This window comes from Mchenga conophoros, linkage group LG12 (assembly GCF_057382185.1).
Source record: "Mchenga conophoros isolate Kocher_MC1m ecotype Shallow Benthic linkage group LG12, M_conophoros_male_GT1.1, whole genome shotgun sequence".
NCBI lineage: Eukaryota > Metazoa > Chordata > Actinopteri > Cichliformes > Cichlidae > Mchenga > Mchenga conophoros.
In genome coordinates this window covers 33,555,200-33,582,064 of record NC_140537.1, presented here as the reverse complement: position 1 = coordinate 33,582,064, position 26,865 = coordinate 33,555,200, and the positions used below count along the sequence as shown (strand labels likewise).

Below are 26,865 nucleotides of genomic sequence, written 5' to 3'. Positions count from 1 at the left end.
TAATTTTTCACAGAACAAAATTAGTTTTGCGCTTTTTAAACGTTCTTTTGCTCATACATGAACTACAATGAATAAAAATACATTACAAGAAAGAAAAGGAAACAAAGTTAGTTGAGCTCTGTTTAACAACAACATTAGAAACTTGTTAAGTATGACCACATGCTGGTGTCATGCTCGTCAGGTTATCTAACAGATGGTCACAGTCCAGCTCGCTGTCGACTGACACAGTTCTTGTCCTTGTTTCTGGTCCTCGCACAAAGGCAGAATTCATGCTGGAGAGGAACAAATGTTCTCGTTAAATGTACAGTAAAAAAATCCAGTTTCTCAGTAAAACGGTGTATGAACCTAAAAGTGTTTGAATAAATAGACACCGTCAGAGGAGGAATACAAGATGTTTTGTCTAAATCTGCTTTTTCTTAAATGCACCGATTTGTTTTGTTTTCACTCTTTGTACTTTTTCTACATAAAAAAGACCACCAATCATAGCAGCTTGAAATACAAATCTATGCTAAATGTTATCTGTCTGTAAGTCCTGGAACAAATTTGAGTATGTGGATATGTTCACGCTAATGATAAAATTCAAATTATTTGGACTCAAGTGGACCCTGCTCCTTTAATTCAGTCACATCAGCGCAAACACAGCGATTTAAATTGGTCATCTATATCATTAAAACACTAAATGAGAGAAATGTTGATGGTACTTACGTGTACTTTTTACTATTGTAGGGTCGCTACCTTAAAATATAAAGCGCCTTAAAGTGATTGCTGTGCTACATAAATACATTTGAACTGAACTTTGACATGCACCAACCACATAAACTTTCCCAGAAACATCCTGATGGCAGCATCGTCTAATGCTTTAAGAGGCCAATGCATTAACCCAGTCTTTAAGTTCCCAATATGCCAGTCTAACTAAGCATGCAGGAAAAACCCAATTGTCACAGATCACCCAACAGCTGATTCAAAAGAAGTCTTCAATTTCAGCAAGATATAAGTCAGTTTTTTATGTTATCCCTCAAGGCGCTTTATATTGTGAGGTAAGACTATAATATTAAAAGAAACCTCAGCAATCAGATCAGCCAAAGACAAGAGGATGCTGCCTATATGTTGAAGCTATTTCAGTGTTAGAAGAGGAAACACATGAAAGTGTCACACTGAAAGCAGTGTTTTATTTGCCTTAATGGAGATGTAAGTGGAAATTAAATACTGATTCATTCATGGTGACCTGATTAATTTACTCTACTGCTTACTTTCAATTAAATTCAGCTTACTCCAAATAACTGAAGATTACTGATTTTTTTTAAACATTGTTGAGTATCTTTCAATAAAACAAAATTCCAACTTTAAAAGTGAGACACAAAAAGCGTGATTACATTCACCTTTGGATTTTCCAAGATGCAGCCACCCACAAAGTGTCTATTTAAAAAAAAATCAGTTTAGTCACCCCCATATCTCCTGATAAAAACAAGGAGGAGGACAGAGTGCTTATTTTTGGGTTATCAGCCAGGAGACTCCGAGCAGTAGTCGTCACTAATGGATGCATGAAAGCTTCCTGTGGTTTCATTGACTGAATTACGACACACTCTTATCCTCGTGAAAACAAACTTATTGTGATTCATTCAGAAAAACAGAAGCAGAGTGGAGGAGGAGTAGGAGGTCAGACAAAAGCTATCTGGACACATTCCAGTTGGCTGCTGTCACACATGAAGCATGTGGCTTAATAACATCAGTTAATATCAAAAGCATAAGATGATCCATAAAACAATGTGATGGATTAGAAACCGAAAAACAAACAAACAAACAAACAATAAGTTCAAACAAGAGTTCAAAACTTTTGCATAATCATAATTTTGAGTGGGTTTTATCTGTTTTGTAAAACTGATGTAATTCACTTTTTATACCTTTAGAACTTCTCCTCCTAATAACAGTTACGTTCACATGGTTAAAAAAAACACACCCTATTCTCATTTAGGTACAAAAGGTATTATAAAGATTAGATAAACTATTGTCCACAGCCTAATCCCATTGTCTGCCTATGCTAAGGCATGAGAAAGAAACTCTTAAATGACGCTACCTGTATGAATTAAACCCTAAACCTACGTATATCATTAACAATGAGAATACACTTTGCCTCATATCATGTGATGTCACTTTTATGACAGCTATCACGGCAGTCCTGATGAGCTTGACTCAACCACACTCTTAAATAGGGCGCTCTAAACGAGGCCATCAGCTGCAGCTGACGATGGCTGATGAGCGGCAGGTGTGGCAGCTTCCAGCGCAGGAACACTTCCGGGTTGCAATCCCTCTGCGACCCAAAACATCTGGGAGTACGAACGTAAATGAATACACACAGGGAGACAAGAGGAAAAAGGAGAGAGAGCATCCAAAGCACTGCACATGGAACATAAACATAAATACAGAAATACATGAGCCCTCGGTCCCTAGACACAGGCCATGGCAGACTGCTTGGTTTAAACATTTTCTAGGCTGTGTTGAGTAGATCAGAGACAAATGTAACAGAGGACTGTCAAAATGTCAAAAAAAGGGTAAATAAAAAACATCCAAAACATTCATCAGACACGAAAGGCCAAATAGCTTTGTTATTCTTACACTATAATAAGATCCACACGTGTGAAGAGAGATAAAATGGTAAAGAACATTATGTGACCCTACAGTGCTAAAACAAATGGAAAATAAAATATTACCTTTGCAGGGGGATGATAAAATTAAAATACAGAAATCATAAGAATAAATTATCAATGTTTGTACAAAGTGTGGTTCGGGTTAGCTAAGGAGATACATGCAGACGCATGCACTCTTAGAAAGGATGTTTAAAAAATGACACAAAACATGTGTTAATTAATCATTAATGAGTTAATTTAATGTATCATGTGTAAAAAAAAACAGCGTAAATATTTAAAACGTGTAAAAAAGTCAACACACTTGATATGTTACACAGTTCGACATATTTTGTGTGTTATTTTTAAAAACCTAAAAAGCAGTTCAGTATTTATGTATTGGCCTGTTTTTAGTCAACTAAATTATACACGTGGTGGAAAATGAATCAAATTCTGTTCAGCAACATGAAATACTAGTGGCGGGAAGGTGGCGGTCTTTCTTCGCCTGGAATACTCTCAGACCCTACAGTAAGTATTCGTTACTAGCTTAGCTTAATGTAATGAAAATATGTCAGCTTTGTGGAAACTTGGAGTTTTTAGAAAGATTATTTTTATTTGAGAAGTTCTGAGTTTGAGCACAGTTAAGCTAAATAGCTAGCTAACCTTAAAATAGCAGTCGATGCTAACATACAATATCCTAACTTTTACTCAACTTTTACCATTTTTGTGCATATGGTACTTTAAGTGTTTGTTTGAAATGCTTTGTAAAGCCTCTGGTGCAAATTTAATATTCAAATAGCACAGGGTTAACCTTGGAGTGGTTATATGTTAATTGCTGACTGGCAGGCTATTCTATACTTTTCTCTTGGCAAAACCGAGTAACCCACATTCCTGCAGGACTCTGTCTCTCTTTGTTGGCCCTGTGGCAGACTGGCAACCCTGTTCAGGGTGTGTCCCCTGCATCTCGTCCTGTGAAACTGGGACAGGCTCCAGCTCCACCACAACCCTGAATTGAATAAAGCGGTAGAAAGTGAATGAACAGATGGATCTGAGTCTGATCTGAACTGTAGTTTCATTTTGAAAGAAACCTGCCTGCTGATGAAACCCATCCCACGTTTGCTTCTAAGAACTGCACCAAAGAGTTTTTCTGTTTTATTGAGTTCTTTGAACTGAACGTCAGATATGTCTGAGCTTGTTTTTATCCTCCTGTCTCCTGAATTTCCCAACCTCCCCACCACTTCTGATGTTATGTCTCTGATCTGATTCCAGTAAGATCCAAATTTGTCTTCAGCTTGCTGACTCCAGCAAACATGCAATAATTATGTCAGTTTAAGCGAGTTACTTGTCTTCCTTGGAACCCTTAAAATCCCCCAAGAGGTCACTTACGTTAAAAATAAATTTGACAAAATTCAAGCCGAGCTTTAAATCTTAACTGGAAATGTAGAAGATAATATAATAAAGGTATTACAAATTGTTATTTACAGATTTACATTTCAACATTTCAACTTCTAAACGTGTATTTTACTATGATCCTTCCTTCTTAGTTTAAATAATTTCAAAGCTCTATGACAGTAATCCCTGCCTTGACTCTTACACTGTCAGTTTTTTTAAATTTTAAAATACACAAGATAGTAAAATAATCAAGGACAGTCATATAAAAAAATTAAATAACTGCAAAAAACAAAACAAAACATATAAGTAGGTTAGGATCTCAAAAACCCATGTATCAAATATGACACCCTTGTCAATAGGGAAACCTGGTCATTTCTATTATGAAATATTCACTAATAACTTGGGGGGAATTATCTCTGAAACAACATTAAATGGCATCCTCCGGATTTCCAAATGTTGTGGTTTTAAACCTTTGAACTTTTCCATTCAGCTGTCTGCTGTTGCTGGTGAATGAAATATGGTGCTCTACATGTCTGATCGTCTCACTGCCAACATTCCTCTGAGTGATGCTTTTTCAGAGGAGCAAAGTTCTTGAAACTTCACAAATAGTCTACCAGGAAGGATAGAAATCTTCATTGTGTTTACAGAAAGTCGTTTGAGCACATGACAGTTACAGCATGTCTAAAAATAGTTCATTGATGAGAGCCATGATGGTGGCAAAACATACACATAGGACTCTCAGTTGTAAAATTAATAATTTATTTGGCTTATTTTATAAATCAAATCAATACAATGGCAAATTTATAATTACAGGTAAAGAATACATTTGTAATAGAGGTTTATACTGCTACTATTACTACTACTACTAATAATAATAAGAAGAATTTGTTCTGAAATTGCAATGAACCCAAATGATGTCTGATACAAATACACATTTACTAGTTTTATTGGATAGTCATATTTTGGATTCACATCCAAATTCTACTATCATCAGAAGTTTGGAGAAAATATTATGATAGTTCAAAACATAGATAAACAGAAACAAATAAATGAAATAATACAGTGATTCACAAATAGACACTTGTTCAAAAGATTTTATTTTATTCCTGTTTTCATTTGTGCTTTTCTTTGTTCGCTAAAGGTGCGCTGGAGGTCAAAAAAAGAGAAGGAAGAGTTTCAGCTGTCTTTATTTCAAAATGTCCTTCCATTACAGAGGGAAGCTCATCTCTTACCTTGCAAGATTAGCGATTGCAGTATGGAACCACCCATTGCAATGAATACCTTAAGTAGTCTAAACATATTTTACATAACAATGAACTGAATAATGTTATCATAGCCATAGCAAGATCAGCGAGTCACATTTCAGCATTTTTCTCCTTACAATAGGTGCTGCCATATGACAGAAACACTGTAGTGCTCCCCACTGCTCTGAGAAAATGTTAACGTCATTGTTGGCATTTTCACCACTGCTTTTTTGGAGTTGCCAATGACCATATTTAGATAAAAAGCTTGACGGCTAAGCTAGCTGCTAATACTAGCAAACTTGGTTGGCAAGGCACATATCTGCTAATTAGTGCTAAGAAACAAACTAAGTGTGCACAGTTTGTTCCTCCTGTGCAGAGAGGGCTAGTCTCCGAGCACTCCAGCTTCCTGCCACAGTTCAAAGAGGTTAAATGATGATGTGAGGCATGGATAGACTGGCGACCTGTTCAGGGTGTATCGTGTCCTTTGACCTATGACATTTGTGAGAGGCTTTAACTCTCTGGATTGGATAAGTGACAATAAAAAAGATGGCTGGATTCATCATATTGCCTTCTCTTCACTGGCTCCCTGTTAAACCCAGAATCACATTTAAAATCATTCTCCTCACATACAAGGTCTTAAATAAACTCATCCTATGACTTTTGTTATATTAAAGACCTTAGAGCTCTTCGCTCTAAGACTGTTCGCTTCCTTGTGGTTCCTAGTGTGTTTAAGAGTAGAATGGGAGGCAGAGCCTTCAGATTTTAGGCCCTTCTTCTGTGGACCCAGCTCCCAGTTTGGATTTGGGAGACTGACACCCTCTCTTCATTTAAGATTAGGCTTAAAGTTTCCTTTTTGATAAAGAATATAGTTAGGGCTGGATCAAGAGACACTGAATCCTACGTTAGTTATGCTTCAATAGGCCTGGGCTGCTAATTGCTTCCCATGATGCACTGAATATTTCTTCACCTTTTTTCAATCACTATGTATTTATACACTCTCTAGTCTATCTTTTGTCCTGTCTTCCTCCCCTATGGCACTTTAAAAAAAAGGATTTATCACAATTTTTAAAAATTGAGTTTTATTATGGGAAATTTTTTTTATTAATTAATTAACTTATTTATTGATTGCTTTTTGGCATTGCTTTATTATGCAAATATTGCTTAGCACAGCTTGTCCAAAACAAATTTCCCATGTGGGATAATAAAGTTTGTTCTTAATCTTTTATAAATAAAATTTCATTGAATTAAATTGAACTGAACTGGTCGGATGGATGGACTAAAGTCATTTTTTGTTCTACATGTTAAACACGTGCATTTTAACATGAGGTTTTAGAAGACATGACCATTTTTGGTACTATACCCTACTGCAGTAGACTGTACATTAGCATGGACATTTTACAGCTAACATTATCATATGATTTGTAGGGATAGTATGAATATTATGATGTTAGGGTTTTGTAATTATTCTATTGATAACAGTGTGTTTTTTAAATTTTGTATTTAATGCACGTTATCTTCTTTGTACCTTTGTTATCAAATTCTGGTCACTTCTCTGTGGAAGAAAAGAAAGTCTGTACATGAAAAATTTTATGGCTGAAAACCGGAAAGAAATGGAGCAGATAAAAGGCTTGGATGTGACTCAGGTGTGTGAAAAGATGCATCAGTCTGACGTCATGCTTTTGGAACTGCAACTCCACAAGAAAGATATGGCAGGATAAAGGAATCGAACCACCTGGAAATGCATGATTCACCTGAGCAACTGAGAAAAGCTCTAAACTGGCACAGTTGTCAGTTCCCATCCCCTCTTATGTTTCTGACCTCAGTAAAAATATACAATAACAAAATTATACAGAGGAAATTAATAAAAATACAATGTTACTTCAAGGTAACATGCAGTATATTTTGTAACAACTTTAAATTAAATACAATTAACAATGAAACATCCCTCTTTTCTAAATGTGGATACATTTCTGACAAGTTTTCCTGGAGGAAGATCACAGAGCTGAACTGTGTGAGGAAGACAAAAAAAGAGTCATGTGCCCTGAATCACATGACTGATATTTTTATACAGCACATTTCTACGCTTTTATGTGAATTAAAGGCCATGGGGCTTTGCTTCAATATTACATTATTATTATTATTATTGATCATATAAGACTCAAAAATGACATTTAAAATGTGGGAAACACCGTTAGAGCGATATTTCTTTAAGGAGATGTAATGTCCTTTTTTTCTTTTCTTTTTTTAAATTCCAAGAGGCGTGACTCCCTTGTGCAACACACATGGGATATTCAGATGCACGAAGCTCAAGTTTCAGGATTCATAACCACGTTGCTAGGTATATCCTACTGTTGTGGTTACTCAGTTTTCAGTACCTAACAATGTATAATTGTGCATCCCAGTCAAAACCATGATGCTTTGGCAGATATCAAGACCAAGCCTGTTTGAGAGGGTGATAAAGCCTGCATAAAGAAGTGGGAGAGGTGGAATAGGTATTCCTAGCTCATTCTAATTCCTGCTGCATCGAATGTCATAGCTGCTAGAATCTCGCAGACACACCCAAGCTGTCCTTTGATGTCGGTGCAGTGACGCAATACTGAGACAATTCCGTCCCTCGTGTTGTTAAAGGATGGCATCACACGTTTTTTTCAACCACGTAAATTGGAGGCACATTAACTGAAGCATTTTAAATACTAAAGCACAACACACACATGAACTGGTCCTACAGAACAAAAAACAAACCAAAGAAAGCTGCTGTAATCCTGTGAAACCAGTCGCTGTTGCGTTCAGGTATGTTTCACTGAATGACATCAGGCTACACCCTCTTTTGTTGTTTCATAAATGCCGCCGCACCATCATGGTGGCACAGAATGTGCAGCATTGCTACCTCATGACTGAGGTATGATGGTGACATTTCAGATTGAAGATAAGATAAGATAGAACTTTATTAATCCCTCGGGTGGGTTCCTCTGGGAAATTCGACTTCCAAAAAAAAGCACAGCAATGACCAAAGTTACAGTTACAGAACTGTTATATATATACACACACACACACACACACACACACACACACACACACACACACACACACACACACACACATATATAAATACAGAGACAAATATAAATAAAATATACAAAGGGGATAAATAGAATAAATAGGAATAAAAAATAAAAATACAAGTGAATTGCACATTTCAAGTATTGAGTCTATTGCACTGTTGACTATTTACAAAAAGTATTGCACAAGGTATTGTACAGTGAGGTGAAGAGGCACTACAGCTTAGTTGTTCCCCCCTCCTTTGTCCTCCTGTTTCCCCTCCCTCTCCCCTCCAGAGAGGAGTTAAACAGTCTGATGGCGTGTGGGACAAAGGAGTTTTTAAGTCTGTTAGTTCTTGTCTTGGGGAGAAGCAACCTGTCACTGAACAGACTCTTCTGGTTGTTTATGGCCGTGTGCAGAGGATGCCCAGCATTGTCCATAATGTCCATCAGTTTCTTTAATGTCCTTTTCTCTGCCACTGTCACCAGAGTGTCCAGCTTCATGCCGACCACAGAGCTAGCCCTCCTGATCAGTTTCTCCAGCCTGGATGAGTCCCTCTTTGCTGTGCTGCTCCCCCAGCACACCACAGCATAGAAAAGTACTCCAGCAACCACCGACTGGTAAAACATCCTCAGGAGCTTCCTGCAGATGTTAAAAGACCTCAGCCTCCTGAGGAAGTACAGTCGGCTTTGGGCTTTTTTATACAGGTGCTCTGTGTTGCATGACCAGTCCAGTTTATTGTCCATCCACAGCCCGAGGTACTTGTACTTGTTGACCACCTCCACCTCCTCCCCCTCTATCTGAACTGGCAGTGGACCTGCTCTAGACCTCCCGAAGTCCACAACCAGTTCCTTGGTCTTTGAGGTGTTGAGTTGCAGGTGGTTTGTGTGACTCCATGCGACAAAGTTCCTCACCAGACTTCTGTACTCCTCTTCCTGATCATCCCAGATACACCCCATGATGGCTGTGTCGTCTGCAAACTTCTGAATGTGGCATAATTCAGAGTTGTAGCAGAAGTCAGAGGTGTACAGGGTGAAGAGAAGAGGGGACAGCACAGTTCCCTGTGGTGCTCCTGTGCTGCTGACCACTGTGTCAGACGTGATGTCCTTCAGCCTGACGTACTGTGGTCTGTCGGTGAGGTAGTCGGAGATCCAAGCCACCAGGCAGGGGTCCACCTCCATCCTGTTCAGTTTTTCCTGAAGCATACAGGGCCGGATGGTATTAAAGGCACTGGAAAAGTCAAGAAACAGGATCCTGACCGTGCCTTTTCCCCCATCCAGGTGTGAGTGGGCTCTGTGTAGGAGGTACAGGATGGCATCCTCCACTCCGACACCCACCTTGTATGCAAACTGTAGTGGGTCCTGGGCATGTTGTACCTGTGGTCGGAGGAGGTTGAGGAAGAGCCGCTCTAGAGTCTTCATAAGATGTGACGTCAGTCATGGATGGGTGCAGATTAAATCTCTTGCCTGACTGGTCAGTTACACTGTCAAATGATATTGGTGAGAAAGTGGGAGGTGTGGGAAATATCAAATTAGCAACATCCCAAAGTTGTATGATTCTGCACCCTGCAGCCCCACCTAAACCAGGTGGAGCTGCATTTAAGTGCAGAGTCATACTTCCAGAGGCCTTTCAGATGGACTGTGGGTGTTCCCCACCTCGGAAATACCTCAAATTGTTTTCTAATCTTGGATTTATGCAGCTCTGAGGCAAAATTAGTTATGAGCTTTAAAAATAAACGAAGGATTTAAAGGAGCGGTTACTCAACATGAAGGATTGCTGCTTAAGAATACAATATCATCATGCATAAAACAGTAAAAGTTTTAACTAACAATGACAGAAATTTCTACTAGAAAGAAGAAAAGAAAAATACTTTTTGGATTTAATTTTTCTTCCTGAAATTTTAGAGTAAGCTCTATCATTGTGAGTTAGCCTGGTATTAGTTATTTTGGATCATATCTTTACAAAAGTAAAATTGAAAGAAGGAAAATTGTGAGAAATTATCTTGATGTTCTCCAGAAAATATCACAAACGAATCAGGATTCAGTTCAGAGCATAGTGTCAGGATATCTGCAGTAAGCTGAGACTGAAGAAGTCACTTGGATGAGGGACGAAATGTTTCTCCCACTGAAAACGCCGCGTCCAGATGAATAGAATCAACTTTTGGGGATAGTGTCAGGATAGTTTTCAGCCTCGGTGAAGATATTTGGTCTTTGTACATAAATACACTCTGTACATAAACAAGCTGTCATCCCTGCTGGACAGCATCTCCCACCCAATGCAGAAGACTCTGAGAGAACTGAGCAGCTCCTTCAGCTGCAGGCTGCAGCACCCACGATGTGGGACAGAGAGACTCCGCAGGTGATTCCTTCCATCTGCTGTCAGACTCCTCAACAAAATTGACCACACACATTCTACTGTATATAGTATTTTATTCTATTTTATATAGTATGTTATTCTTTTGATCTTATTCTAGTTTTCCTTATTTTTGCTGCTGTAACTTTGTATTGTCCACTTTCTGCTGCAACACAACAAATTTCCCACGTGTGGGACCTGCTGTATTATTCTTAATGCAGCAGGGTCAAATGTACTTGTTAAGCATAATAAATATCACCTAGTAAAACATCATCAAAATATAATTAAGAATACAGTTTATTTTTTTAGAGGCGTTTTCTGTTTCTTTTACCTGCAGCTAAATATAACTCGGAATAATTATGGAGGCCTTACTTGCATCAGTAACTATTTATAGCTGAGTGTTTCTTGTACCTGTGACATTTACAAGTGAGTGCTTTGAATGCCTGTGAGTCACTCTGGACAATAAACTGAGCCTTGATCACGACAAAGGTTGTGCAGTGACATAAACCCTGACAAAAAACCTGCGAACAAAGACTCACTGTGAAAAAGCAAAGCACTTTGTGTTGCTCCACACCTTCTCTGCTGTGGAAGTAATTTGCAACCCACTCTCCTCTATTGTCCCCCCTTCATAGTACGTTAACTCCCTCCAATAGCAAATTATCTGTGACACGCAAGTGAATGGAATTACAGACCTTGCCACACCTAACCCCCTAGATGTCATGCAAGCAATCATGCAGAGAGCACGTATACACCACTGAAGGCTCCAGGCACCCATCAATCCATTTTTAATACAAATAGGGCCTGGGCATGCCAGGGCCGCTGCCACCCCACCTCCTACACCCCTACAGCCAATTCCCATCATAACATCATTGAACAAAACACTGTAATGAAAGTATGTGTACTTTAGCATGTTCTTAGAAAGGGAAAAAGGTAAATTATAAGACAAAAATGTGTCCTGATCAGTGTTGGGCAAGTTACTTTGAAAAAGTAATTATTTATAGTTACTAGTTACTTCAAAAAAGTAACTGAGTTAGTAACTGAGTTACAAGATTCTAAAAGTAATTAACTACTTGAAAAGTAACTATTGTGTTACTTAAAAAAAAAAGTTTAACCCTCTGGGGTCCAGGTTATAATTTGCCATTTTTAACTACTTTTGATGTTTCCTCTACGTTTCACCTTTAAAAACTGTTTATTTGCCTTGTTTGGTATCATTCTTTTCAGCACAACCTCACGTGTCCTAATTTACAGTTATGTTTTCATTTTGACATACTGTATTAACACAATTGATCTAAAATTAGTCAAAAAACATAAAATCCGAGTAGAAAAAGTAATATTTTTTACTGTAATAACTAGAGATGGCACGATACCACTTTTTTATGTCCGATACCGATACCGATATCATAAATTTGGATATCTGCCGATACCGATATGAATCCGATATGGTGTTTTTTAATCAACAAAACTGTTTTTTAAATATCTTGCTGCATTTTGTATAAGTTCATACTCAAGTTTAAAACAACAACTACACTAAAGCTATTCTGTTATACCTGTATGCAAAAAAAAATATTTCATAGTTCAGCAATACTGATCAATCTAATAAACTTAAACCTACACCATCCTCCCTATTCTGGTATTTTAAAGAGTACTTAGCATAAATATTAAGCAACCTAACTAATAGGGTTCCAACTCCCAGCAACAACAAAAATAAATAAATAAAAAATAGGGAACCACCCCTCACGCGCCACCTCATGATGCTTAATCGACGTAATTAACCTTAATTTGATGCAGTGTGAAAAAAAATGCACAGAAATCAATTATTTTTCAAGAAATATTAAATAGATTCAACATCTTTCTTCAACAAAATTGCAGACTGCACAGATGGTACCTTCCCAAAGGAAAAAGTAGTATAGCTTACTAGGGTATATTAGACTTAATAGTTACTATATACAGTAATGGACTTCTATTCATTTTGCATCAAATTAAAACTTTGTGTGTCAGATAATTATTTATTAAAAGCTAGACATTTTAAATGAGAATAAGAAAGAAAAGTATGTCTTTGTGCCCCCTTTTCCCTGTTAATGCCCTATCAGCCCCCCTGGCTAAACTTTGCTAGATCCGCCCCTGCACAGTTACCAGCGTCAGCTACGTAGAAAAAGATCCTTGAGTAGAAAGTAATATTAAATACATTCTAACAACAGCTGATCAAGCTTAAACGTGCTGCTGTTGTTCAGCCGCTGGTTTCCTCTTTCTGGTGCAAAGTGGGCCAAAAGCAAACTAGAGACACGGACTCACGACAGAAAAGCCGATCAGCTGATCGTTAAGCAGTTTCATGATTGAAGTAGCAGCAAGAAGAGGCAGTCGCTCCATATATCGTTTGTTAAGCTTAACGCAGGAATGCTTTACAAACATTCAGAGATGGACTTACACACTTGCTTTACTTCTCTCGGGATAACTTTGTCGGAGATGAAATGCCGGGTTGCTAGCGAAGCTCCACATGCTATCCAGACCACCAACAGGTCCCGCATGCCACAGCCGCTCTATCACGTGATGCATACTGCTCCGACGTGCTAACCTGAGGTGAGTTACGGCGTGTTGCAAGTTTTGTGAGGTGCTTTCGTGATATTTAATGGATCGGATTACATTTTTTATTTTTCTCCGATATCCGATCCAGTAATTTAGGTCAGTATCGGACCGATACCGATACGTAATATCGGATCGGTCCATCTCTAGTAATAACCACAAACATGTTTAATCATCATCATATTTCATAAATTTTATTCAAATATAAATTGTCAATTTTAAAATCATAGGCACAAGTTTTGCAAACAACAAAGTTATTTGCAGCCATTTACCTTTTACCCCAATCAGGTGTTCTGCATTCAATAAGATGCCGCACTCTAAAGATTTCTGTCCATTATAAAGGAGAACATCACAAGCCTGATACCTGCAGGTCTGACAGCAGCAGGTGTATCACTCCTGTTTCTACCTGGAGACAGCAGTCACCTTATTGTTCTGACACACAACACAAAACTAGCCACAACACTACACACTAACTACACAAGACAACACATTAACTACACACTACAAACATGCTAAACGTCACAAATCTCAAAACTCGCTCTCTCTCTTTTTCTGCTCTCCCTCTCGTCGTCACTCCTAAAACTTCCCCCTCTTCCTAAACAACCGAATGTCATGTTGCCATATCAGTTTTTGATTGGTCGACATGGTGCATTTTTCCATCAACACGAACGGGCTGGTTTTTGTTTTGTTTTTTAATTTTTTGGTCATAAGCAGAGTGCTTGCTAGTGCTGTCCTTAGACAGTAAACGTGACGAAACTATTGAGGAAAAATATATATAAATATATATTGTTTATCATGACTCTGTTTTTATGTGGCCTATTGACACAATTCAAAAACTGGTATATATCACCTTGTTGCTTTGTCATCTTGAAGTGGTCATGTGATTGGCTTACCACGACTGCTATATTTTTCCTCAGTCAAACAGCAGCACTCATGCGATTGTTTTGCCCCCTTAGCTCCAGGTGTTGTGCCAAAAAGTGATTGTCGGGTAGAAAGTGATTGCCGTCCGCGGGAGCGCGCGCAGCTGCTTAAAGCTGTAGCGCCCAGATTACTTACAGATACTTCCGGCAACTGATATAAAATGCGGTAAGCTGAACACAGCTGCAACCGTCTGTTTGTTGAAAAATAGCAACGCGACCACATCGCATTTTCTTGTTAGTAACAGTAACGGCGTTGTAACAATAGAAATAGTAATTAGTTAGATTACTCGTTACTGAAAAAAGTAACGCCGTTACTTGTAACGCCGCCGTTACTTGTAACGCCTTTATTCCCATCACTGGTCCTGATGTATTTGTATCATTTTACAAGTAGTATTTTTTGAAAGAATTATTAACCTCTTTGGTGTCTGGTCCCTTTTAAGTTTACTTGATGATATAACTCTCCCAAGCTCTCCACATAGAGAACTACTTTTGTTTTATACTGCTGGTGTTGGAGACACCTTTTGCAATAAAAGAAGTATTAAGGACTTTCCCTTACATGATGCTTCTTCACCCTAAGGCTGACCCATCGGGTGATATTGAAATCTACTTAGTAAGATTTTTCTTTCCGGTTGAAACGTCACTATTGACCAAAATTTGTTGAGAAATCCTGACTTGGTCTTCTGCTTCCGCTCTGATACAGCCGGGGAATCTCCCACTGAATGCTTGTCTTCCCTTTTTCTTCTTTACCCTACCCTGTCCTTTCCTCCACTCTTCTCTCTCTGTAAGATCTCAGTGCTCACCCTGCCCCTCCTTTCTGCTCCACTCCAGTACAAACCGGTAGGTTTCTCGATACTTCCTACCACTGTGACTCATTGTGTTGGTATGGAGGGAAAAAAAGGGAAGTGTAGGAGGACAGCCTTCTTTTCTTTAACCCTTGTAATCACGCTCAGCTCCTTCCTTGAAGTAAACAGTAACTCATTTAGAGGGTGAAATTATGACACAAGTCAAGAAAAAATGGCAAAATGAACAAAATCAATACAAAAATAATATATTAGAGTTGCAGCAACTGATGCACAAGTTTACATTTATGTATATTAGGGCAGATTTCTTTGGGTATAATTTCTGTAATTGCTAAGTGGTTTCCATCAGGAAGACATTCTTCTTGGTGAAACCCATTGGACATTACAGGATATTACATAAATTTGGCGGGAAATGCTCTAAATAATGTAAAGTCTTAAGTGAATGGATCGTTTCAGCAGTATATCATGAAGCATCCTCAGACTGTGTGAAAGCTGTTGTTTTTAAGGGGGTATAGGTCTATTTTTTTCAACAGATTACATCTCAGGAGTATTTCACGAAGTGCCACGAGACTATGCTAAACAGCTGAAAACTCTCAAAACTTTAAACATGCTTTATCCTGCAAATAAAGATTTCCTGTAAAGATTTCTGTAAAAAAAGAAAAAGAAAGAAAAGACAAAAGTTTTCAAGCACGAGATGAAACGGTCTCGCTGACTGCCGCTGAAATAAGATGGATAAAGTGTGTTTGGTTGTTTATGGAGTGATCACGCAGTTAAGCAGAGTGCAGAGTTTCCACTGAGGCCAATGCTTCATCCACGTGTGTCATTGTATGTATTTGTATGTGTGTGTCTGTGCTGCTGTTTATTGCACATTTATTGCACGTGGGCTGTTGGCAAATGTGTGCGTGTGAGCGTCTGCTGAGATGTAAACAGTAGATTTTGTGGAGACATGCAATGCGATTGAGTTGTTATCTTATGTGGGTGAACCTCAGCAGATACGACCCATTAGTCAGACAGTCCCCAGTCAGAAGAACTGCAATAAGAACCACAGCAGGAGTAACAATACATCACGATGACTCAGCTGAAAATAACAAAACAGCTCTCAGTAGATCCGTTTACATGCAGTTCTTCCATATGTGCTCATTCAGCTGGTCATAGAGATGTCACACGTCATTTGCAAGCATCTCATGGAAAGTTTTAATCTTCTTTTTGATATTTACTTTCAGGAATCTTTTCATTTTCGTCATTTCTTTCTTGCATCAATGCCTAAAACAAACTTTTTTTTTTAGTTTTGAGACTTTGTTCGTTTTATAGATATTGCAGTACTAATGTTAATGCAATCGAACATTTCATAGGATATTTAAAAACTTTTAGGCTTTTAAAATGTATTGAATGCTGTACTGGGCTGTTGTGGTTGACAGGTGAGAAGGTGTGAATGCCAGCTGATGATTTATCTGTCAACTACACTTCTGTCTACATCTATGACACAAGCAGCTCTTAGAAACATGGTGAGGAGTTTGGTCATTCATGTAAGGAACAGACAATGGATGACAAGACAAAACTGTCTCTGTGCTGAATGTATGCCAATTACAAAACAACATTTAAGTAATGAACAATGGTTTATATAATGTTGATATTACGGTGCTTCTCACTGAAATGAAGTGCAACCAGCTCCTGGTTAAGGAAACTTTCTTTTTTACCATTTACTGTCTGAAGCGCCAGCTGTTAGTGTTTCTTTTTCCTCATATTACATTTTTAGTGACCGTTATTGTAGCTTGCTCTATATCGAACTGAAGGTTGTCATCTGGCCAAGAGCAGAGTGTTACTGCAGCTACAGGACTGCCTAACTGTCAACTGTCACAAATCTACAATTGTTTAATCCCAATGATCCTGAGCAGCTTGCGTCACGTTGTCAGAGATGTAGCTCAACTACCTACCACTTCAGGGAAATAAGTCACGCACTCAGACTCATTTATAAATGAACCTCGGGCACTGACTCCAGAGTGCACCTCGTTCTAGGCTATTATTTAGATTTGTCAGGTTTAAACAAATATAGAGAACAAAGAATTTAGTTTTATTTATTTAATGTTTAATAGATAACACTTAAAGTTGGACCATCCATCGTCCTTCATCATCAGTGACTTTAACGGTTTACCAACAGTTAAACAGGGGAAAGAGCTGCAACCAGTAAATGGCAAAACTTGATATGAAACTATGTCATAAGTCAGTGTCTTATCAGGCTGCAAGTTCAGACATAAAGTCATACTTTGGTGGGTAAACAGAACTCTTCTGACCTTGGCTCCACTTTTCCACAACTATTTTTAGAGCTCAGGTCAAAATTCTTCATACAAAAAAATCACAGAGTTATAGATGTTGGCACGGTTCTGTTATGGGAATCTTGTTTTCCTTGAAGGACCTTTAATGGAAAGACATTGAAGCCAAAGATCAGAGCAGGCATTAATGGCAATAGATATACTGAGACACAACACCAAGGAGCGGTGGCTTATAGATACACAGCAACTGTAGGCAGGCTAAAGCAGTTTATGTCGTACCTTATATACAAGTAGGGTGTATAGAAATATATCAGCTGGTGCTGAGATAAGCTGATCTGCTGGAATTTCAGTTAGAACTAATTTAGAAATGTTCAATAAATGCTGACCTCAGACGTCGAGCCTGTTTTGGAAGCAAATAACTGGAAAAACTTTGTCTTTTGAACAAACACAGGTCAACAGAGTGTAGACAACAAGCCAGAGGAAGCTTTGATTTAGATGATTACTGACACATGACATAATAATAAGTGTTTGTCTTTTCATCTACAGCACTGTGTAAACGTCACGAGCCACACCTCAAGTCCTTAATCTTTCTTTGCTTGCTTGTAATTACTTGATTTAGTCTTCAGGAATAGTTCTCCAGGCTTCCTAATGATATTCCAAAGTTCTTCTTTAACTGTTAGCTGCCTTTTGTTTTGTTCTCTGTCAAGAAGATCCCACACTGCTACAATAATGCTGATTTTCAGGTTTTGGGGAGTGTTCCACTGTGAGGGAGAAATGGGATGGGGTGACTCAAGACAGTACTGTATGGTTAGTATTGTAAGTTACCCCCTGACAAACACCATATACATTTTTAACAACAAGAAATAACCCCTGAACCTAAAAAAGCTAAACAAAACATTTTTTTTCAACAAGAAAAACTAAACTGAACTGGAACAAACCCGACCGGGAAAGTAACTGAGACCAAAGTTAGACTAAGACATTAAAAAACAAAAAAAAGAAACCTACATACTGGAAGAAACCAAACAAATTCTGGATCAATATCCTGCTCATCTGTAAAATCTTTCCTGCGATGTAACGTTTGCTTTGTAAAGGTGAATTATGAAGCAAAAGACTGACCACTGAAAAAGAGAACTAAGAAATTTGTGGGAACTTTCCACAGCAGCTCTGACTGGGTAAAACCGATGAGGCAGTGAGGTGTGGGCATGTTCACACTGGTCTGGTCTCCAAGCATCTTTTTATTATGCATTATGCAACATTTGAACACAGAGCTGCACATGAACAAATCTGGAGGAGAGGAGCCTTTGTTGCTTCTCATAGGTTACTTAGGAAATCATATATAACAAGTTGATAAAAAAAATGCAAACATCAGCAATTATTTCAGTTACATTAGAGAGATTTTTGGTTCAATTTAGGATCAAAGCGTTTGATAAAATTATTGTGAATATTTGGTACAGTCAGTGCAGAAGAAGAGCTTTATAATAATTTTGACAGACTGAATGTTGGCCTGTATGTTTCCATTTGTGGGAAGAGCTTTTTTTGGAAAATCTTAGCTGGGGAACCTCACTGGTCGAGACACTGGGAGATTATATTTCACTCTGGTTTGGTTCCACTGAGCAACTTCCAGGAAAGCTGACTGACCTCAGCTTTTACTGCTCTGAAACATTACATCAGAGGTTTGTTTTTTTTTTCTTTTTCCAAATAATCTGACCATCCCGTTAGAGGATCAGTGAGCAAATCCAAGTTTTTTTCATGTGCAAAACTAAAGAGTCTGAGTTATTGTAAAAAAATGGCTTTATTTCATCCATCCAGCCATAGTTTTTCTTAACAGCTTATCTAGTCAAAGATTACTTGAGTCCATCCCAGCTGTCATACGGTGAGGGAGGGTACACCCCGGAGAGATCACAGTTCATCCCAGGGCAAGCTTTGTTCCAAATAGCCAACATTTGTCTGAGCACAAGTGCCTTTGTGCATTAAAGTTGTAACTTACATGAACTGTAGAATAATGATGTTTAATTAAGTTAATAAAAGAGAAACTCAGCATGGCAAATACACATAGAAAGGCTTAATGGGAGGCTAAACTTTAAAACTGAAATCATAATCCTAAAGATATTTGTCAAAAAAGTGAATTAACTGCATCATTTCTAAACCAGGTCGGCTACAGTCTGGAAAACCATTGGCTGGTCTGCTAGCACATGGATTCTGGTCAATCAGGATTATGGATACTGGATCTGAATCTGAATTGTGGCTTGTTGATCTGTCCACTCATTATTGTTTCTAAATGCAAACAAACTAAAAAAGACTAATTATCTCTCCATTCATTTCATCCACTTTTACAGGTTCCAGGAGTAGCAACAGTAGTCTAGGTAGATCTCCTCTCTGTGTTGACACGGACGGATTCTTGGCCCAGCCAAGAGACGGAATTTCTCTAACATGTCACAGAGGTCTTCTCACATGATGTAATAGTGAAACATCCAGGAAACATCGTAGTCAGATCACCTCAGCTTTCTCCTTCTGATGTAGAGGAGCAGTGACTCTGAATGGCTAAGTTCCCCACCCATCCCTAAAGGAGAGCCTAGAAAGCCTTCAGAGAAAACTCAGTTACACTCCTCTTTTTCTTTTGGTTAACACCCATGGCTTGAGATGAAAGTAGGAACATAAACTGACCAGAAAATCAACTCTCTCTATATACCATGACAGTGGCAGAATGTCTATAGTTTTCAATCACCTACAGTTTCCTGTCTGTAATAAGACATATGAAATGTTACACTTGAAGGTAGGCAAAGGCATGAACATCCACCTGAGCTCAAGGGTTAGAATAAAATATTTACTGTTTGAGGCTCACCTTCATTAGATTCACTAGGTTCATGGACTATTATACCAAAGTTATGCCATTCTACTATGCAAACCTAACTTACTGATCAAAACCCCTTGGAACATAAAAACTCACTTTTCCAGAAATATCCACTTTGACTTTCACGGCTTGCTTTCCGTTTGACCAACAACCCTGAACCAGATCAGGCCGTACACTAAACAGGAAGTGAGTCATTGTTTTGCATCTGTGACTGAACATCCTCGCAACTCTACTGTATATGTGATGTGTTTGGTTGACTTGGCTCGAGAAAGCAGTGTTTTTACTGTACATCCATAACAATTCTTCAGTAGATGTTTTTTTATCCGGTCTTGCAACAGACTTTTCTCAACTCGTGTAAAAACACAGATGGTGCAGCAGGTGCTGTGCAAAATACTGATCTGTTGGAGATAGAAGAAGCAACTTCATAGTTTACATGCTACGCTCTCTGCTTCTTTAGACCACATAGGTTAAACATGGTACAGGCCTTTCATAATTTTTAATCTCTAAATGATTTTGAGAAGATTTTTGAGTCAGTGCTGTGGTCAGATGAAACCAAAACTGAGTATTTTGGCATCAGCTCTACCTGCCGTGTTTGGAGGAAGAGAAATGATGACTATGACCCAAAGAACACCATCCCCACAGTCAAGCACAGAGTTGGAGACATTATGATTGGGGCTTTTTATCTGCTAAGCGTATAGGAGGACTTTACCTCGGGTGATGGGCGAAGCTATGTATTGTAAAACCTTGGACGAGAAACTCCTTTCCTCAGCCAGAACACTGAAGATAGTTGGGTCTTCCAGAATGGCAATGACCCAAAACATGCCACCAACGCAACAAAAGATATGTTAGATAATTATCTCCACACTTTACAACTTTATAGAATTTGGGAACTGTATTTCTATGGCTAACACAGAGATGTGCCAAAAAAAAGAAAATGAGAAAAGGACAAGGACAAGAGAGAGTGATGGGACAAGAAGATAAATATATATTTTATATTAATACACAGAAAAACTGAAAAACTACTTGGGTTCAAACACATTTGTTGTACTTATCGTTATCTGATGCTTTAGTTTTGGATGTTAATACAGGCAGAAATCTGCTCTTTCACATATTGTTGAGTCAAAATGGTGATTAAATGTACAGTTCTTCAGATTGAGATTTATAACCAGAAATCAGATCTGTATTACATCTAGTACCTACATTATATCAACTGGCATGAACAACTATCTAACAATTCCAGAGTTAATGTGCTGGTTTATTTTCACACAACTGTTTAAAAAGGCCATTTGTTTCACAACTGGAATATTCTTACAGTGTCCTACAGATTCTCAGGGTCCTCCACCCCGTGCTTGTCATACTTGTCATATTACGATTTTTACCTGTGCCTTACAGTGTCAACATGGCAACCTCCAATATCAAACATCAACAGATCTTCCCCGGGTGCCTCCAGGCGATGGTTGCCCTAAGCCGGCGGAAGTAGCATGAAGTCATATAAAGTATAACATTATTGAAGCATATCATCAATAAGAATGAATAATCTCAACACTCTACTGTGTGTGCAACTGAAATGCGCAGCGGCATATTAATCATTACAATAACAAAGTACTGGGAAGGGTTTTCAGACACGACTCATTGTTGCTGTGATGTAACACGAAGCTGGAACCACTCATGACTCAGCAGCCTTCTGAAGGCTCGAGAGATAAAGCATGAAAAAAAGGGAAAGTGGGGAAAGGATTTTATTTTCCCCCTTAAAGTCTGCAGAAATCACTCTGGACTGAATCTAAAATCTCAAACACCCTTTAGTCTCTAACGTATCTGCCCATTAACAGAATTTTAGATGCAGCTGCTGAATGATAAACATGTCTTGCTCGAACTGTATCTGGTTCTGCAGACACACGAACATGAATGTGGCACCCATACTGTTGAAAGCCTTACAAATGTAAGCACACTGTGCTTACAAGTCATGTTCTTCCACACCATACTGGGAAAAGAATTCCTTTATGGTCCTTTGTCTCCTAATTCAGGCAATGACGCTCTTAGCGTCTTAGCATCTATAAAGTTAAAACCAAAGCAGCCTTTGTGTTTTAAAGTGTATATGTGCTGATTTTACTTTTTCCCTTTCGCTTATCCCAGAATCTGGATCACTGTTGACTCGATATTTCTGCATTTGTCTTGGAACTAAAAAAGAAGAAGATTTTCTACTGAGTGGTTGAATGCACTGCATCCCGTGAGTTTGTTATTCATATATAAAATGCAATGTGATAGAGCCTTAAAGGGTTTGAAAAATGACTGACTTTGATGTAGTTTTCAAACTCGATGGACGGAAATGGACTATGCAAATGATGCATATCTGCAGACTATGATCCTGTGCAGGCTGTAAGATATTCATCTTGTAAACTACACATGCAACATGTGTTTAGAGAAATAAAAATACCCAATAAACAGCATTTGGTGTGCTTCAGTAAAAAGGCAGGAAACAGGAACTTCTTTTAGACATTTTTTTATTAAAATTATTATTAAATAAATAGCAAATAATATAATAAATAACTAAATAAAACATATATACAACAATAACAACAACAGCAGTGTCAGTATCATATAATTGGCCTATAGTAGTGACAGTTTTCCTTGACAAAATTAAACATGTAAAACATTCACTTTGCCAGCAGGCCTATAATGCCGTTAGAGAAAAGTTCAAGTTTTTCTTAAAATCAAGTTTCAGTTTCTTGTCAGTATTCACAGTTCCTTGATTCTTTCGAGTGTTGTCTCATTTCTTGCTAATAGTCCTGCTTCGGCTTTGAGCGAGACTTGTTAGCCGGCGCATGGAGCTCCTTTCCCGGCTACACCGCGCAGGGCGCACCGCTCTTCTCCAAAAACTACTCAGGATCAGCTCCTGTTCGGTTCGGGTTAGGACCCAGTAGCCCTGTCTGGGGCGGTTTACAGTGAAACCAGTCCTGATAGTTTTAGTTGTCGCTGCCCAGCCTGTGGTAGACCAGCAGTGCCACCATGCTTTTCCCGGCGCTCTGCTCGAAGGACCGGCTGGTGTCTGTCTCTTGGCCGGGCTGGGAGCAGGTGGGCTTCGGGATTATCTGCTCGTTGGATGATCCGCCGTCCTCACAGCTGCTCGGTGTGGCTGACATCAGTTCGGGTTTGGCGCACAGGTCTGAGAGCTGGCAAGCCTGCTCCTCCGCTGACTGGAAGGAGAAACCCTGGTAGTCGCCGATCGGGCTCTCCGTGTTTCCCAGCGCCGTCTCTGTGCAAGGATCTTCGGTGTAGATCTGCCACAGCACCACAAGGCACAGGATGACCAGCCAGCGCTTGGCCTGGCTTTTCTCTGGAGGAGGAAGGTGCATGCGGACTTTAGCGGGGTACATGACCCGGGTGCAGCGCTTCTTCGGCCGGATGGGCACGTAGGAGCGCACGGCGGTTGCCTGAGCCGGTACCCGCTCAAAGGTAAAAACCTCCGGCTCCGTGCTTCGGCTCGTCATCCTGCATGAGGCGAATCTCTCCTGCTCAACAGTCAGAGTCGTGCTGTTTGACCGTGCGTACATTTTCTCGTAGTCTTGGGTCGCTTTCTCTAGGATTTGTTTGTTTCGCTTGTTCGTAGTTTGCTGCAAGTTAGATATACTCCAGGCGCCAAGACCTCGAATTTATACATTCGAAACGCAGGTTGTTCACTTTAACCACGCCTACATCGTTAGCCACTCCCTGTATTGCACAAGTGAGGAAAAAAAACCTTTTAAAAATTTTTTATATGTCGTATGTGCCAAGGCTCTGACCGAGCAGGCTGCGGATGGAAGCTGAATCATCAGGGCTTGGTAGAATGACTACATTCTACATTCCCCACATTAAAAGACTATTCAGTATTTGAACCAATCAAATGAGCGAATTTAATCTTAATTATATTTAAAATCACTTAAAATTATAATATGAATATAATGCTAAATATAAATGATCATTTAATTTGCGGATTTTTAAAATATTGGTTTAATGATAGACCACTAAACTATCATATATTGTTGTTAGATATAAAATAAAAAGGTTTTTTTTCTCCCAGAATTAAAAAAAAAATCCCATATTTTCATCAACAAGGTCACACATTTTTGGTTGTTGGACACTTTATAAAAATTAACCTTCACATGGTACTCACATGACATCCTGAAATCTTTGGGGAGAGCCCCAAGGTTTCAGTTTACTCTAAACACTTTACGCTCTACAGTATGTTGTCAGCAACATGTGACAGTTATGTTAGTGGAAACTTCCTTCAAATAAACATCAGGATGTTATTGTTATTGAGCACTCAAACTCGAACCTGAGAAAGGGGAATGAATGGCTGAATGTGAAAATGTGAAAAATACTATTTAAATGTGTGCCATGTAGATTATGAAAAAAAAAGGGGAGGGGGGGCAGATTAAGGGGGAAAAACAAATGCAACTTCCTTCCCACACCTTGAGTGACACACACACATTTCATGCCAAAGAGTGAAAACATATCCTGCTGTGATTAAAAGTAAACTGTAATTTACGTAAACGTAAATGCCACTTCTCTAACCTATACTTTGAAATAAAAATAAAAATGATTCACGTTCAGTCAGACAGTTCTTTTTTTTTCCTTAGGAAATCCTCCAATTCCCAAATTACAGTGTTACAGCTAAATGACTTCTCCAAATGCTGACCTGGAAACAGTGAGGCTGACTACAGTAACTTTGCTGTGGCAGCTTATTTGCATGCAGAAGAACAAGGATTCATACAAACTCAAAGTGAACAAATAACAACAAATAACAAAGATTTTGGCCTTTTGTTCTGTTTAGTTCCAGCTTAAATTTAAATTCAAGTGAAAGTTGAATGTGACAGAAAGGAAAACCAGAGACAGGCCACAAACCCCAGTTTGTGATCACTGTATTCACACATAACAATCACCAGTATGAGCAAAAATCCTTGTCTGTTGCTTTGCGTAATGCTATGCCCAGCATGCAGTTCACATGAACAAAAATCAATACAAACAAATACAAATATGTAGCCAAAGAGTCTGCCAGCACAGGACGGAGTACACAAACGTGAAATACAAAGGCCAGCATGCTTTTTTTCTCTCTCTGCACACTAGTTACACAGCGTTGTGCACTCCCCAAACTGGCCGGCTGGTGGGAGTGCACACGGGCTTTTTTAGGCCAAGTCAAACGTCCACGATAGCCTTGTGCTTGTGCAGACACTCCAAGCTTATGTCGGTGTCTTAACATAGGCCTTGGTTTCCAGCAGACTACTGCAGGCAAATCAGGGAGAGTGATTAGCAAACACAAATCTGCTGTGTTAGGCTCATCTCACTGGCATCCTTCTCTGAAGTAATCACACTACAACAGCTGAGTTCTGAACAAGCCCTGCTGCCACATGATCAAATCATCCTTTGATCTTGTGTTTTCTTCATGTGTTTGAGAGAACAGAAAAAAAAGTCAAATCAAAACTAGGATCGTAAGACATGTGAAAACGTGACTCGGAATTTTTATTCTACCCTGTGCTTCCCTATAACAGATATTGACGGAGGGGAGTTTTGATGTGTTTTCCAACATGTGATTTTTGTCACCCTGAGCTGTGGGTCATTGTGAGTGGTGAAATTATGTTATGCTGTTAGAGTAGTCCACACTCTGAGAGATAGATCTTGCGTGTAATTTTGTAAAAACTGTATTGTTGTTGTTGAGGCTGAGTTGTTCTGATTGCTGATTTGTGACTATATTTTGAGACTGTTAGAAATCTGGATATTAATACTATTAGCAGATATATTCTGTTTTTTCTTATGGCCAGTTCAGTAGGTACTCATGCTCAATTGTTTGTTAATGCAAATATCAAATCAGCCAGTCACATTTACCACATAGACATGGTGAAGACAACCAGCTGAACTGCTTGTCTACTGGAATTTTCACATACAACCATATCTTTGGTTTACAGAAAAAGGCTCATAAAAGAGAAAATATACAGTTTTTGTTTGAGGAAATGGTCAGAGGAGAATGGCCAGACTGCTTCCACCTCATAAGAGGCAGCATTAATTGAAATTGTATCCAATTCAGGATCAAAGGGAGGCTGGAGCTTATCCCAGCTGTCATAACGTGAGAGCGAGGGTACATCAGGTCACCAGTCTGTCCCAGAGCTGACACAGAGTGACAGGCAACCATTCATATTCACATTCACACCTATAGGTAGTTTAGGATAACCAGTTAACCTAACCCCGCTGACGGCATGTCTTTCAACTGTGAGAGGAAGCCAGAGTATCAGAAAACCCACGCAAACATGGGGAGAACATGCAAACTCCACTATTGCCACTTCCTGTGAGGCAACAGTGCAAACCACCAGTGCCACTGACATAACAATTTGCACAATATTGCTAAAATTAGCAACACCCTGAAAAATCCTCTTTTGTTCCAAGACACTGCAGTGAGAGTACTAACTGGATGTAGAAAGCTTATTTCTACCATGTTAGTTTCTCTTCATTGGTTCCCTGTTAAATTCAGAATTACACTTAAAAATCATTCTCCTCACATACAGTACAGAGATCATCATATCATATCATAGGACCTTTTCATCCCAACAGAGCACTTTCCTCTCAGACTGCAGGTTGATTTGTGTTGAATGGGAGGCAGACACCCTTTACGATTAAGCTTAAAACTTTCCTTTTTAATGAAAGCATAGGGTTAGGGTTGGATCCCCTGCTGGAGGCTTTGTGTTTCTTCTGGAATGATTTCTTTTCGCCCCTTCCTGAGCCTGGTTCTGCTGAGTTTTTCGTTTCCCCTGTTGCCGAGTGCTTGCTT

At 39.0% G+C, this 26,865-nt stretch overlaps 1 protein-coding gene across 1 annotated transcript; it reads right to left on the bottom strand.

Moving 5' to 3' along the window:
* Nucleotides 1-22,553: 22,553 nt before the first annotated feature.
* ier3 (immediate early response 3) lies at nt 22,554-23,716 on the bottom strand. Its single transcript, XM_085293187.1, has one exon. The coding sequence runs from the start codon at nt 23,618-23,620 to the stop codon at nt 23,033-23,035; it is 588 nt and encodes a 195-aa protein (XP_085149313.1). The 5' UTR covers nt 23,621-23,716; the 3' UTR covers nt 22,554-23,032.
* Between the last annotated feature and the right edge of the window lie 3,149 nt (nt 23,717-26,865).